At 42.6% G+C, this 16,347-nt stretch overlaps 1 protein-coding gene across 3 annotated transcripts in view; it reads right to left on the minus strand.

Annotated features, from left to right (window-relative positions):
- Positions 1-16,347, minus strand: part of DNAJC13 (DnaJ heat shock protein family (Hsp40) member C13) — a 220,226-nt gene that overhangs the window by 87,085 nt on the left and 116,794 nt on the right. For all 3 annotated transcript variants that reach the window (XR_005749412.1, XM_040353030.1, XM_040353031.1), the window contains exons 21-26: positions 13,199-13,210; positions 10,604-10,686; positions 8,121-8,274; positions 2,695-2,798; positions 2,443-2,602; positions 699-761 (exon numbers count right to left, since the gene is read on the minus strand). Coding sequence is in view for 2 of the 3 variants with exons in the window: in XM_040353030.1 (XP_040208964.1) it covers positions 699-761; positions 2,443-2,602; positions 2,695-2,798; positions 8,121-8,274; positions 10,604-10,686; positions 13,199-13,210 (576 nt within the window). In the remaining variant the exon portion in view is untranslated. The remainder of the gene's footprint in view (positions 1-698; positions 762-2,442; positions 2,603-2,694; positions 2,799-8,120; positions 8,275-10,603; positions 10,687-13,198; positions 13,211-16,347) is intronic.

The raw sequence follows: 16,347 nt of genomic DNA on the forward strand, positions 1-16,347 counted from the left end.
CTGTGACATGTAGTGCTGTTTTTCCATCTTGGATTTTTACAATAAAGGCAACTTTTGTTCAGAGTGCGGCTGTCCAGAAGAATCCTTTCTTTTGTTTTGCAATCTCATATGCATTGCCTGCACCTGTGGTCCTGGGGGAAGCATTTATTCTGAAGATTTCCACACCCGAGAGGTTTTTCTTTCTTAACAGGATCAGTGTTGATGGGTTTTATCTGCTCCAGAACGGCTTCTCTCCCCATGCACGTCTATGTTATTGCAAAAAGAGTTTGAAGCAGGTCAAATGCAGGTTGAACATGTACCCCAACCAAAAAAAACACTATTCCACAAATGACCAAAATGAAAAAAAAAATACAACCAACACATTCCAGGGCCCAACCTATTTCCCCTTGGCTGGCTGCCTTCTACATAGGAAGGTTTTCTGGAGAGCTGCGGAACCCAAGCCATCAGACTGAGCTAATATTTTCCATTTGTATCGGTTGGAGAATAATTTCCGTCACCTCGCCCCTTCCTCTCCTTGACTTGCAGGTCAAAGGCAGCTGTCAATGAATCCTAAAAGATCTCAGGTGTCTCAGACCGATGTCAAAAGTATGCTGTATTTGGCCACCAAAGCCTGATCGATACTAGCCCTAAGGTCAACATTATAGCATTAAGAAAGCTCAGAGGTGTTTAATATTCAACACCAAATACTGATCACTTACCTTATTAAGAATCAGCTTGTTTAAAAATAAGATGAGCCTGTCCCTTTCTAGTCTGTCTGTGCACTAAAATAAGAAAAAAAAATTAAGCAAATGCCAAATTGCAATATACTTTTAAAGAAACAGATTTTCCATTTAAAACAGATCAAATATATAATTAATTTACTTTGGCAAAGAAAAATCCCAAAGCTTGCCATAGCCGTCTACATTGTTATTGGGGCTTTAGCTTTAAAAGTCAAAAAGTTGAAGAAACAGCCAAGTTTCAAAAAGTATCAGAGCTTTGCCCATCAAAATGTCCAGTAACGGAGCATAAAAAGTAGACACTTTGCGGATGTTGCTACACTTTAAAATTAACAGGATTTATTCCTATTTTAAATTTTTTATTGCGTTTTGAACATAGTATGTTTACCATTACAGGTAGTCCCCTAGTTACAAACACCTGACTTACAAACGACTCCTACTTACAAATGGAGGGAGACAACAGGAAGTGAGAAGAAATCTACCCTAGGAAGGGGAATTCACTCCTATAAGGGTTATTATAGGAAAAAGGTACCTTGTTTCCACAACCCAAAATTTTCTAAATCCAATTGTCATTGGGATAGAAAGTGAGGTGCAATCTTCTGAACAGACAGCAAAAAAAAATGTTACAGAGGTGTTAACCCTTCCCTATGTTATCCAAAAAGCTTAAAAATCTTTTTTTTTTTGGCTGGAGTTGCACTTAAAAATGTGCCTGTTCCAACTTACAAACAGATTCAACTTAAGAACAAGCCTACAGTCCCCATCTTGTTTGTTACCGCGGGGACCGCCGGTACAGTTCTAGATTGTGGATAAAGTATATATTCTGGAATCAAGTACTCAGTGTTTTCCAACAAGTAACCTATATCATCAATATATTGGCAAAAAAATTTGCACAAGATGGTGCTCTGTAATTTTTGTAACTTCGCAGTAAAACTTTGTGTTCTTGAAAACAGTTTATTGTGTAATTTCTAAGGGCTGAAAGTTGTGATGGTGGTATAACGTTAAATTGCAGAAGAGCAGGGGCAAAAGGAAATAGAAGAAAAAATACAAAGTAAAGGGAAAGAAAATGAAAAAAAGGTGAGGTTTGAATAACAAATGGGAGTTGTTAGGGGTAAGGTATTAAAAAAAAAAAAAAAAAAAGAAGGTATTAAAAGACATAGCAAATGTTTTTAAAGAACTCTATTGGCTTGTGTTTAGGAGCACTTCATAGGCTCCATGCACACTGGGCTTAAAAAAACGTCTGTTCTTTTTGGAGTAAAAAACGTCCATATAGAGCATTTTTTGTACAAAGTTTAGATGAGTTTAGGAGAGTTTTACGTTTTTTCTGTCAGAAACGCGAATGAGAAGGTTTTTTTTTCCTGCCTCTAAACGTTGTTCTCAAAAATATGCCTGTAAACGTCCTAATGTGTATGGACACATAGGATAACATTGAGTTTCTTCTACAGGCAGAACACAAAACTCTTGTAGAAGCAAACTTTTTTATTCCAGTGTGCATGGAGCCATAGTTTTTTTTCCCAATGGAATAGCCATGTAAACAAATTAATTGGTTGGCTCCGGACAAACAGTTTTCAGCAATCCCACAAGATGTATCTGAAGGTTCCACAATGAAACAGCCTGTAATATCTCATTGTCTGTCCAATTCATCAAGAGAAGTTTCAAGCCAGGTTCAGGACCATGGGAATAAGAATGCTATGATTGTTGCTTGCATTATCACAAGAAACAAATTTACCCTCTCGAGCATTCCAATGATGTACTTTGTGTCTGGAAAGGGCCCTATTTCTTCATGGCATCTGCCATAAACAATGGCCAGGGCTTGTAAACATAAGCACTTCATGTTCACTTTCGGAGTGAGGAGGAAACGGTGGTAGAGTTCATTGAAAAATTCATTCCTGCAGCAAAACATGCAAAAATAGGCTTTATATGGACATTTCTGGAATCAGAATACACAACTACTAAAAATATCCAGCATGTGGGTACTTACGATTGCTTTATAACACTGTTTTCTTCATTCTCATCTTCTTCCAAAAGAAGACGTAAATAGTAATCTCCTATTTTTATCTCATCAGCGAGGCACTCGTATTTTACCTGGCAAAAAGACACACCAGGTTAATACAAGACAGAGGATATGTCAACTTGTGCTTTATAAAATTATACATCACTGCTTTGCTGCACATATACATAATTCTACACACACACAAAAATAAACATAATGCACACACTCAGCAACGTGCCAGAAGTTTAATTAAGATCTCCAAAATACAAAAAGTGCAAAGTTTGTGACAAAGTAGTATGCATTATCACATGAAGTATACTAAAGTCTATTTCTGAGGCAGAATTAGGGAGACTTTGGATCACAGGAGTATCATTTCTGTTATTTAAATTGTGCTAGAGGGTTTAACCACTTGAACTCTAGAAGATTTACCCCCCTTCATGACCAAGCCATTGTTTTGCGATACTGTTCTGCGTTACTTTAACTGACAATTGTACAGCTGTACCCAAATACAATTTAAGTCCTTTTTTCCTCACAAATAGAGATTTCTTTTGGTGGTATTTGATCATCTTTGTGGTTTAATTTTTGAGATATATAAAAAAAAAAAAAAAAAAAATACAATATTTTTTACTTTCTGCTATAAAACACAACCAATTTTTTTTTTTTAAATAATCATAATTTCTTCATAAATTTAAGCCAATATGTATCCTCCTAAATATTTTTGGTAGAAATCCCAATAAGGGTATATTGACTGATTTACACAAAAAAGTTATAGCGTCTACTAGTAATGGCGGCTAATTAGCAACTTACAGCGGGACTGAGATATTGCGGCGGACAAACCAGACACAGACACTTTTTGGGGACCAGTGACACCAATACAGTGATCAGTGCTAAAAAAAATATGCACTGTCACTGTACTAGTGACACTGACTGGTAAGGCGTTAAGATCAGGGGCGATCAAAGAGTTAACTGTGTGCCTAGCTGGTGTTTCAGTGTAGTGTGGGAGGTGCTTTTACTAGTGGAAGGCATGGATCGGTGTTCCTGCTTTACAGGAACACAGGATCCAGGTCTTCTGTACTAAAAGAATGGCAATCTGCCTTGTTTACATTGCTGGTCTGCCTCTGTATACAGGAACACAGGATCCAGATCTTCTGTACTAAAAGAATAGCAATCTGACTTGTTTACATTGCTGTGTTCCTGTATAAAGAATCGGTGGGTGCCGGCAGACATAAGATTCCGCCGTAACGGCCGATCCGCTCCCACGATGTATAATTATAGCAGGAGTAGGCCGCGCAGCGGCACGTGTACGCCCCAGACCCGGAAGTGCAGGATCACGAACTAGGTAGCCGCCTTGCCGCCATATATGCAAGTTATACGGTCAGCAAGCGGTTAAATAAATTAAAGTCCAGTTACAGACAAAACAGTATTTTCCTTTTCTCTTTTAAACAAAAGGAAGGGAGGACAAAGCCCAAGGTAGCTTTTTTTGTATTGCATCTCCACAGCAGAAAAGAGAAAGTGATGGAAAATCTGTTCAGTCAGTAAACAGACTGGAATTTTTTTTTAACTGTTGGTTTACTTGCAAATCCTTTCCATGTAGTACATCCTAGGACAAAGTATCTTCATATCCATTAGGACATGCAGGATATCTCAAAAGACAGAATATTGGTGGGGGGGGGGGGGGGGGGGTAACAGCAAGAAGCCAACAGGACCCAAGTAACCAAAACAGTACAGGTTAGAAGCTCATGCAGCAGTCCTTATGACAGGAGAATGGGTTGATCCAAAAGAGTCCATTGTTCGTCCACTGACAAGTTTACAATGTCTGAATAGCACATTCTCCTGAGCGAGGACGGGGTGATCAGATTCACTGGAATGGCTTCCCCCTGAATCCTATGACGCAAACATGGTAAAAGCTCTAACAATAAAAAGGCATAGAGCACTGATCTCATGGTGTCACCAGAGCATCCACCACAAATGCTCAGGGTCCACGGTATTGGATATTAATCTCTCCAAGCTTTGCATTGGTCCTGGACACCATAAGATCTACATACGTGGTTCTCCCTCTTCTGCAGAGTTCCTTGAACAATTTTGGGTGAAGTGCCCACTTCCACAGAGTCAGTCAATGGCTGAAAATATCTGACTTCCAATTCTTTATCCTAGTAAAGTGGTCGGCGGGCAGAGCAGGGACAACGTTCCACCCAAGACAAGATGTGATTCAAGCATAACAACAAGAGCAGCCAGGAATTATGAATAAGAACAAAGGCATTATTGACTAGGAACATCTCTCTCGGCCCCTCCCCTAGTACTCTGCAAGACCCCAAACTTTACCCATCTCTGCAGGTATGTCAATAGAGCCTTACGGCTTACAGGGACACAACCCCCCAGCTGATGATTACCCCCTGAACCTGTAAAGCACCCTAACCAATCCCCCAGACAATAGAGAATCCGTACAGGGTCCTGCAATGCAGGGTCCAGCGTCGAATGATAACATAACAAGTCATCCCAGCGTGTTCAAAGCAGACTTCAGGTACTATTCCTCTTGGCAATAAGCCATAGGCAACAGATCCTGATAAGCTAGTCTCCTGTACGCAAATTAGACACCTGAAAAAATTCTAGCAGGAAAATATGTATCAAGAGCAGAGATGGCACCGGCATGGCCATTACCTAATACACTAGCAAAAAAAAAAAAAAAAAAAGCAAAGCTATGCCTAACTGTGAAGAATTATGCCTAGAGAGGGATTCTTTTGCCATTGTCCAATCACCTGAAGATGGCAGCATAACCCTTTTGTTATGGATAGAAACACCCCTTTCAGTAAAATGTAGGAGGGGTTATAACCTCGGGTTATTATTACAGTTCACCTCATTTCTTGTCCTATTGTCACAGGGCCAGGAAACAAGGGCATCTTTCCATAACAAGATTGCAAACAGAAATAAAAACTAGACAAAAAAAGTATTACTTCTCATCAAGTCTTTTTAAAACTGTACATTTTATCTGGGAGTTGGGCTTTAGGAATGAGTGATCTGTTCTGTATATCATATCTTACAAAAGGACATAGCAGCACATTTGAAATATTTCTAATAGCAATAACGCTGTCTTTTTTTTTTTTCTAATAAAATTGATCAATAACTTTATAAAGCACCGATTCTGAGCAGTCACGTGTTTTTATTTTTATTATCATTCCTGAGCAGAGGGGCTCCAGTAGGAGGAGCTGATCATCAGCAGAGGAATGTGATTTGGCTCTCTGTGCATGTCTGTATCTCCCTCTCTCCTCCTTTCTCCAGAGAGGCAGGGAGATGATCGGCTTTGCACAGAGCACGGATACGGCAGGGGAGGGATGGGAAAAGAGGGCGATACTGAGAAGGTGCACAGAAAGCTAGATGATGGACATAAACTGACCGTGCTGTCATGGATCGGCAGCCATGACTAGCATGGTCAGTTTACTAACAGCAACAGGCAGGATCAACCAGATATTGCACTATGTGTAATACATAATATTGCAAGATTACTGTACAGTTTATCCTGTCTTAACCACTTCCTGCCGGCCGTACGACTTTGTACGGCCACAGTGTGGATCCCAATTGCCGGTGCATTGCCACGAAATGAGATTTGCCATCGGATGAGATGGTCCGCCTCCATCACATTCTATTGGCTCACTCCTGTCACGTGACATATTTAAACGTCAAGTATCGACGCGAACATCAGTCTCAGCTAGGCTATCATAGGGAGAGGATCTCCTCTCCCTGTGATAGCTGAAGCTGCACGGAGCTGGTGCACGGAGCTCACATGGCCTCTGTGGCCCGATTCCGAGAGCAGAATCGTGCCACAGAAGCTCATACATTTACTAGGCTAATAAATGTTCTCCTTTATTACAATGTCAGGCTAATAAATGTTCTCCTTCATTACAATGTCACTTCGGGATCTACAGCGATATCGGGATCCCTCTGCCCGATAGCGCTGTCATGCCTCCCCGCGAGCGCGATAGATCCACAGCGCTATCGGGATCCCAATGCCCGATAGCGCTGTCAGCGTGCCTCCCGCCAGTGCTAACTACACACCGTGACCGCAGCTCTACTCCCCGTCCCCCGTTAAGGCTCAGGGAACGGGGAACAGAAAGTAGAGCATCGGGTGCAGGTAAAGTAGTAGTGCGCAGGCGCAGCACTACGCAAATAGCTCCGTGCACCAGCTCCGTGCAGCTTTAGATATCACAGGGAGAGGAGATCCTCTCCCTATCATAGCCTAGCTGAGACTGATGTTCGCGTCAATACTTGACGTTTAAATATGTCACGTGACAGGAGTGAGCCAATAGGATGTGATGGAGGCGGACCATCTCATCCGATGGCAAATCTCATTTCGTGGCAATGCACCGGGAGGCCGTCTATATACGGCCTCCAGCCACTGGGGAGCGCGCGAGCGCCGATGCGCGGGCCTGGCGGCTGCGATGTCCGCCAGGCACCCACGATCGGCGGTTACACAGACAAGGACGTGGATCTGTGTGTGTAAACACACAGATCTACGTCCTGTCAGGGAGAGGAGATCGATGCTGTGTCCCTTGTACATAAGGACACAGATCGGTCACCTCCCCCAGTCACCCCCCTCCCCCTACAGTTAGGGCATTCACTAGGCTACACATTTAACCCCTTCCTCGCCCCCTAGTGTTAACCCCTTCCCTGCCTGTCACATTTATACAGTAATTAGAGCATATTTATAAAACTGATCGCTGTATAAATGTGAATGGTGCCAAAAATGGGTCAAAAGTGTCCGACGTGTCCGCCATAATGTTGCAGTCCCAATAAAAATCGCAGATCGCCGCCATTACTAGTAAAAAATAAATTAAAAAAAATATTAATTCTGTCCCCTATTTTGTAGGCACTATAACAACTGTTGCGCAAACCAGTCGCTTATTGCGATTTTTTTTTTTTTTACCAAAAATATGAAGAATACGTATTGGACTAAACTGAGAAAAAAATTTTTTTTTTTGTAAAAATTGCGATATTTATTATAGCAACAAGTAAATATTGAATTTTTTTCAAAATTGTCGCTCTTTTTTTGTTTATAGCGCAAAAAATAAAAAACGCAGAGGTGATCAAATACCACCAAAAGAAAGCTCTATTTGTGGGGAAGAAAGGACGTAAATTTTGTTTGGGAGCCACGTCGCACGACCGCGCAATTGTCAGTTAAAGCAACGCAGTGCCGGAAGCTGAAGTTTCGCCTGGGCAGGAGGGGGGTATATGTGCCCAGTAAGCAAGTGGTTAAAGAACAAGGAACATGATGATTTTTTTTTAGCTTTACAAACACTTTAAATTTTCTCAATTAACACAACATTAGTAAGCCAAGTATATGCTTACTTGCTTTATAAAAATAATCCATACTACTCCGCCACCAAACGTAGAGATGTTCAGCAAGTGGGTCACAATATTACCTCAAACTCATGGTGGTTCCAAGAGATCACGGTTGAGCTTCCAAGCTCCCTGTCCACATTAAATGCTCGCATTTCAGCCTCAAGTGTGTCTCTTAACTCTTCCCTGGTTTTATAATTCCAGATCAAATTTGACCTTGCATGATCCTGATGGAATCTAGAATTTAAATTTGTAATCATAATACCAATTTGAAAATGTACAAATCACACAACCACAAAACACTATGCCAAAGAACTTACACTTTAAATCCCCTATGGTGAAATGCCTACATTACAAAAAATCATGGAAACTGGCTATTCAACATACTGGGCATTCTGTACATAGGAAAAAGTCATAGGACTTAGGCCTGTTGCACACAGGAGTAAAACAAATGCTTTTTACTGATCTAAAATGAAATGCATTGTTGTCTACATTGTACACAGCTGAGTAAAGATCAGTAATACATTGATTAGCACAGAGCAGTAAAACATAAATAGAACATTTTATATTTGGAGGCAGTAATTTACTTGTGTGTTTACTAGTTTAGGCCTCTTGTACACTGCAGCTTGAGAAAAAGCTTTTACTGATATAAAATGCAGCCTATTGGTTACAGGACCATAAAACAACAAACACATTTTTGAGTAAAAAAAAAATAAGGAAAAATCTGCTTTCCTGATCAGTATTTTGCACAGGTACATGCAAATGCGTGCATATGGGGATACGTATTAATTAATTTTCCCTAAGAATGTATTGTGCGAGTGCACATATGCGCGCAAAAGCAGCACCAAAAAATATGTCCAAGAAAGCAGATGTTCAAACATCAGTACCATGTGCAAGAGGCCCCAATATGTTTACGCGAGTATAAAGGCCTCTTGCACACCATACTGATGTTTAAAACGGTTGTATAGGGTATTTTTTTACCTACAGGTAAGCCTATAATAAGGGAGTGACGACATTGCGGCTCCAGCCACTCACAGCGCTGGAGCCACGATACCCGGAAGACACGCCGAGGGGAAATGCCATCTCCCTCGGCATTGACGGGCAGCGGTACCGACGCCTTGTTCCAAGGTAAGTATTTCATAATGAGCTAGTATGCGGTGCATACTATCTCATTATGCTTTTTTCTTTACAGGTGCCAGGAATTATTATTATTTTTTTTAGCCTATTACCCGTTTTTTGGACGTTTTTTCAGGCATTTGTTTTGCTCGTATATGCACACAATATAATCCTAGGAAAAATGCATGAATATTTATGCTCAGATTTTTCAATTATTTTTTTCATTCAAGAATACGCAGCACTTCTTTACATGCCTGCGTGTACAGGCACATTGCAAACAGTGGGCTGCAGTTTTTGTATTGCTCGGTAGGTATCGTCAGGATTCCTCGGGAAAGAAGGAGCTACTAGATGTTAGTATTAATCCCCTCACTTTGGAGCTCTCGAGCGACTCTGGAGACTTCTGTTATTCTGGAGCCGCGAGATGAGTTCAGTATTTTAGACTGTATCTCCTGGATCTACAGATTTATCCTGTCCCCGACACAGTTTGTTCCCATTGGGGGTGTCGGGACTGGTAATAGAGATAAGTGCACTTTGAGGGGATACATGCTTTTATGTACTGGTTGGTATACGAAGTGGGTGGGTAACCTAGTCTTTTCCCATGGGTTGTTTTGTTTATCTGACATGAATACCTTGACATGCATTGTATGTATGCATTGTATGTATTTAATACTGGCCCCAGGATGTTCTGGAGGCAATAACCTGTACTGTACTGCCCTTCAATAAATATATTTAAAAATTAAAAAAAATAAAAAAAAAAAAAAAACAATGTACTGAGCTTTTTCAAGCTGCAGTGTGCAAGAAGCCTAAAGCCGCGTACACACGGCCGGACTTTCCAACGGGAAAAACTCAGAATCGGAATTTCCGTCGGAAAAATAGAGAACCTGCTCTCTATCCAAGTCCTTCGGAAATTCCGGCAGAAAAAGTCCGATGGGGCATACACACGGTTGGAATATCCGATGAAAGGCTCCCATCGGACTTTTTTTGCCGGAAATTCCAACCGTGTGTACGCAGCATAAGCGAGTATATTACAATACAGGCAATGAAGAAGAATTTTACTCATACGCTTACGCACCTTTACTCGCCTATGCTCAGCATTACCCAGGTCTTTACACACATTTTTTGGTCCCTGGAGCACAGGCGTCACAAGTTCCTGAGTAAACACCAATAAATCATGATGCCCTGTGCAAGAGGCTTTATGCTGTGTGTATGCCTGATGTACAGTATATGTCATGTAGAACATTATTGCAAGTTTGTTTTCCTGAAAATTACATTCAGCTTAAGCTACATTGTTCAGCTTAGAAGCGCTTAGTATAATTTAATATTAAAAGCAGACTTCCACATTCAAAGTTTACTGGATATCTAGAACAAATACATATTTATAACAAATACATATTTTTTGGAAAATAACTTCATCTAAATTGTTTAGCACTTTAAATGTAGTACAATTTACCTGTAGTAGAAAAGTTCCCAGTTAAATTCAATTTTTATTCTCTGTCGTCTTTTTCGAAGGATAACAGGCTTTTGGGTTAAATTCTGAATACAAAACACAAACAAAATGTAGTTCTAAAATGTTCTTGCCGCAGCTTTCATAACATTGCCAGTTACCCCAGCTGACACTAGCAGCTCCATCCCTTAGCAGATTATTTTCATCTTGCCGACAGTACCATATGGAGCAGATCGCAAGTAAATAAATGTGGGAGCTGATCGGTGACCACAAGGAAAGAAAGAAGATGCAGAAACAGAGGGGGGAGAGAGAGGGTTTGGGTCTACATAGGCAAATGGAAACAGGATTGTGGTTGGGGAGGTAGAGCTGTTGCTGACTGCGCTTTCCCTAATGTCCTCCTTCTCTACCACATTTGGCCCATTTTTGGGGGGTGGGGGCAGATAACGGTACCTAGTTTTGATATGTAACCACTCCCATTTCAGCTCGGGTCGGTTTGCCCGCCCCCCTCCTTGCCAGCAGCCTTCTGGGAAAAATCAAAGTGCATCGCTGCTTGCGCATGCTCAGTGGAAACTGGCTGTGAAGCCAAAAGGAGTCACAGATGGCTTTCCATGGTTAACATGCCGGAGCCAGGGATCGAAAGACCGACCAAGTATTGGCTCGGGTGAGGACAGCGCTGGATCCCTAGACAGGTAAGTGTGCTTTTATTTAAAGACAGCAGCTAACTTCACATTTTTTCTTTCTAGGGTGAAGATCCTCTTAGGCCCCGTACACACGACCGGATCTATCCGCTGGGATTGATCCGCGGATCAGTTCCAGAATATAGATCCGGTCGTGTGTACGGCCTAGCGGACATTTCCCAGCGGATAAAAATACAGCCGACGGATTCCCAGCAGATAAAAATTTCTTAGCATGCTAAGAAATCTATCCGCTGGAATCCAGTCCAGCGGACTGATCCGGTCGTCTGTACAGACTCACCAGATCAGTCTGTCCACTCCCATCCCTCACATGTGTGGTAATGATTTGACGCATGCGTGGAAGTATTTACCTTCCAGGGTCGCGCACGTCGCCGTGTCATCGTCGCGGCCACGTCACCGCGGATGTATTCCGCAGGGATTTCGATCTGATGGTGTGTACAGCCATCAGATCCAAATCCGCCAGAGGATTTATCCGCTGGAAACGGTCCGGCGGACCGTTTCCAGCGGATATCCTCTCGTCTGTACGAGGCATGTTCTGTGGGAAGGGATGCTGGAGATGAATTGAGGCAGAAAGGAAGCTGACTGTGGACCAGAGGAAGTGAGAAAGTGGTATAGATCAGAGAGCTCTGTTCGAGAACATAGTTCCATATGCTACATTAAAGCGGAGTTCAACCCATAAAAATATTTTTTCATTACTGTGCAGAAAATTATACAGAGAAATATTTTTTTTTTTTGTGTGTCACTATGTGGTCCCTTCAAATCTTCCCCTTCCTCACTGCGGCTCCTGACGTCACTTTCCTCGACGCCTCTGCTTGTTACTGCTCCTGGGAGATGCGTGTCATTTCCCAGGAGTTAGTGGGCATCGCCGAGGGCTAGAATCGTGTTACTTTAAAACCGGAAGTGACGCGAGAAAAGGCAGATTTTGGCACCATTTTTAAAAAGAGAGGAAATCTTCCGTCTGTTAGTGTTTTGATTATCTTCGTTGCCATTACAACGGGGCAGGAACTTTTACGATGCCGCTGCCCGTTGTGATGGCAACGTGAGACATTTACTGCGCATGCACGAGAATGCTGCACAGTATACCGAAACAAACTTATGGGCTTCACATGCCCACAAGAAATATGGGAATGGCCAGGAAACAATAATAAAAGTTTATTTATTATATTAAACTGGACATCGGGGGATGAAGTTGCCAAAAGACTTGAGTGTTATATGTAAATGTTCTCACCTTAGCAAATGTTTAAAAACATTTTTTAATTAAGATGTCATTGGAACTCTGCTTTAATTCCAGGTGGCAGACTACTACAGTAGTGAGAACAAAAGTCACAATCTTTTTACAACAACAGCAAAACTAAAACTCACATGTGCAGTACCCAGTTGGTCACGGCTGAAACTTGCATATACTGCAAGCAGATAAGACTCAGGCCCCATACACACGACCGAGTTTCTCGGCAGAATTCAGCCAGAAACTCGGTCGGAGCTGGATTCTGCCGAGAAACTCGGTCGTGTGTACACTTTTCAGCGAGGAAGCCGACGAGTCGGGCCGAAAAGAGAACATGTTCTCTATTTCCTCGTTGTTCAATGAGGAAAGTCGGCCCGCCGAGATCCTCGGCGGCTTCCACACTGAACTCGATGTGTTTGGCACGTCGAGTTCCTCGGACGTGTGTACGGGGCCTCACATGTGCTATGAGACACTGGTTTGGCTAAGGCTCATATATGCCATAAACCGCCATTTAGAGCTGACTAGACTGATCTAGACTGATTAATGCAGTGAGAAATTTCAGGAAACAGATATAGAATCCACCAATTAACACAGAAGTCGCAATGCTTTTTAATAAAATACTGGCAGAACTAAATACATGAAGCACACAACACAAACACGATAAGAAAAAATAAATCTACTCACCAGATTTCTATCCTGAGATGGTTGATTAAAATAATTAAAAAAAATAATAATGAAAGAGTAAAAAATATGAAAGGAAAACAATGCCATATAGTCAAGTTTACATAAGAGAAAATAGATTACATGATTATGCTGGTGGCTTAAAAGCATTTTTTTCTCCCATTAAGTATAAATACCAGATATACAGGATCTCACAAATGTGAGTACACCCCTCACATTTTTGTAACTATTTTATCTTTTAATGTGACAACTAGGGTTGTCCAGATACCGATACCAGTATCGGTATCGGGACCGATACCGAGTATTTGCGGGAGTACTCGTACTCGGGCAAATACCCCCGATACCTAAATAGAATACTCCCCCCCCCCCGCCGCATCGAAAGCCGCCGCATGGGTTAAACGGCGTGCGGGAACATCACAGCTTTCATTTGAATAGTTGTAGTGTTAAAAAAAGTATCGGTATTCGGTATCGGCGACTACTTGAAAAAAAGTATCGTTACTCGTACTCGGTCCTAAAAAAGTGGTATCGGGACAACAATGAAGAAATTACACTTTGCTACATAGTAAAGTAATGAGTGTACAGCAGGGGCAATCAGGTAATCAGTCGCGGGCCAAAATGAGCAGAGCGGGCCGATGACAGGTCACGGCTACTCTATAGCCCCACTGACCCAGATCGAAGGGGATGAATTCCCCTCTGTTTTTCAGATTTTAGGTAGGTGGGCGTAAACGGACATCTGTCGCTCTAAAGAGGTGAATTGAGGGTCCTATTTGGTCGGGCTGATCGTGTGAAAAGGGCCCAAAACTGCTTTCACACTAACGTGCTGCGGTTTACCCACACCGCGAGTGCAGCGTAGTGCACCTATGTTTATCCTGTGGGTTTGCTGAACTTTGCCATAGACTCCGCCTGTGGCATAAGCCGGCACTGTAGAGGACGCATCGGCTTATGGGGCTTTGCTCTACAAACGCTTTCGTCCTCTACCACCAGCTTCATTCACAACACTAATGCTGCGGTATGGCGGGTGGGCAACCTGTGATCTGGGCTTGCCAACCCGCCATTCCAAAGCAGGAGGTCACGGTCCACATCAGAGGGCTCCGCGGGCCACATCAAAGGGCTCCGCGGGCCACTGGTTGGCCACCCCTGGTGTACAGCTTGTATAACAGTGTCAATTTGTTGTCCCCTCAAAATAACTCAACACGCAGCCATTATTGTCTAAACCGCTAGGCAACAAAAGTAAATGAAAATGGTGGCCACCATTATTTTCCAGCACTGCCTTAACCCTCTTGGGCACGGAGTTGACCAGAGCTTCACAGGTTGCCATTGGAGTCCTCTTCTACTCCTCCATGACATCACAGAGCTGGTGGATTTTAGCGACCTTGCGCTCCTCCACCTTTTGTTTGAGGATGCCCCACAGATGCTTTAAAAGGGTTTAGGTCTGGATATATGCTTGGCCAGTCCATAACCTTTACCCTCAGCTTCTTTAGCAAGGCAGTGGTCGTCTTGGAGGTATCTTTGGGGTCGTTATGTTGGAATACTGCCCTGCGGCCCAGGGAGGGGGATCATGCTCTGCTTCAGTATGTCACTTTACATGTTGGCATTCATGTTTCCTTCAATGAACTGTAGCTCCCCAGTGCCAGCAGCACTCATGCAGCCCCATACCATGACACTCCCACTAACATGCTTGACTGTAGGCAAGATACACTTGTCTTTGTACACTTTACCTGGTTGCCGCCACACACGCTTGACACCATCTGAACCAAATACGTTTATCTTGGTCCTCTCAGACTACAGAACATGGTTCCAGTAATCCATGTCCTTAGTCCGCTTATCATCAGCAAACTGTTTGCAGGCTTTCTCCTGCATCATCTTTAGAAGAGGATTCCTTCTGGGATGACAGCCATGAAAACCAATTTGATGCAGTGTGCAGCGTATGTCTGAGCACTGACAGGCTGACCCTCACCACTTCAACCTCTCCAGCAATGCTGGCAGCACTCATACATCTATTTCCCAAATACAACCTCTGAATTTGACACGAGAATGTGCACACAACTTCTTTGGTTGATCATGGCGAGGCCTGTTCCGAGTTGAACCTGTCCTGTTAAACCGCTGTATGGTATTGGCCATCATGCTGCAGCTCAGTTTCAGGATCTTGGCATTCTTATAGCATAGGCCATCTTTATGTAGAGCAACAATTTTTTTTTCAGATCCCCAGAGAGTTCTTTACCATGAGGTGCCAATGTTGTAATTCCAGTGACCAGTATGAGAGTGATGACACCAAATTTAACACACCTGCCCCCCAGTTATACTTGAGACCTTGTAACACTAACCAGTCATATAACACCGGGGAGGGAAAATGGCTAATTGGGCCCAATTTGGAAATTTTTCACTTAGGGGTGTACTCACTTTTGTTGCCAACGGTTTAGACATTAAATGGCTTTGTGTCAAGTTACTTTGAGGGGACAGCACATTTACACTGTTATGCAAGCTGTACACTCACTACTTTACATTGTAGCACAAAGTGTAACTTCTTCAGTGTTGTCACATGAAAAGATATAATAAAATAGTTAGGAGAGGGGTGTACTCACTTTTGTCAGATACTGTAGATACAGAGGAGATAAATCAAATCTTTTGTAAGATACTGTATTATTCCTCCAAGAATTGCTGCTAGCATTATCATTTTATACCACACAGATGAGTAATCAGCCTACCCAAGCCTGATGATATTTAATATTTGTGGACTTTAGCATCTACAGTGTAATAGTTGGGGCCAGCAGGCCGAGTTAGGAACTATGTTGCAACCAGGACCCACCAAAACTTGGAAAAATCAGCATTAACGAGTAGGGATGACACATCTGTGATATTTCTCATCTCTAAAAATATACAACCATTGGTCACAGTCCTGTATCAAGGAGGAGATGTAAGGCACGATACAGATCAGCTCACCTTCTACACTTGTGAGCAGAACCATATACCGTATTTATCGGGGTATTGCACGCTCCGGCGTATAGCGCGCACCCCTAATTCCTGTAAAAAAAAAAAACATTTTAGTACTTACAGTTTTGGTGTCTTGCGCGGCGTCCGTCTGCGGCTTCGGTGGTGTCCTCCCGGCTTCTCCCGCGCTGTCTCCCCATCGAATCGTCGCTTCCCGCGCTCAG

The sequence above is a fragment of the Rana temporaria genome, chromosome 5, assembly GCF_905171775.1.
Source record: "Rana temporaria chromosome 5, aRanTem1.1, whole genome shotgun sequence".
NCBI classification, from domain to species: domain Eukaryota; kingdom Metazoa; phylum Chordata; class Amphibia; order Anura; family Ranidae; genus Rana; species Rana temporaria.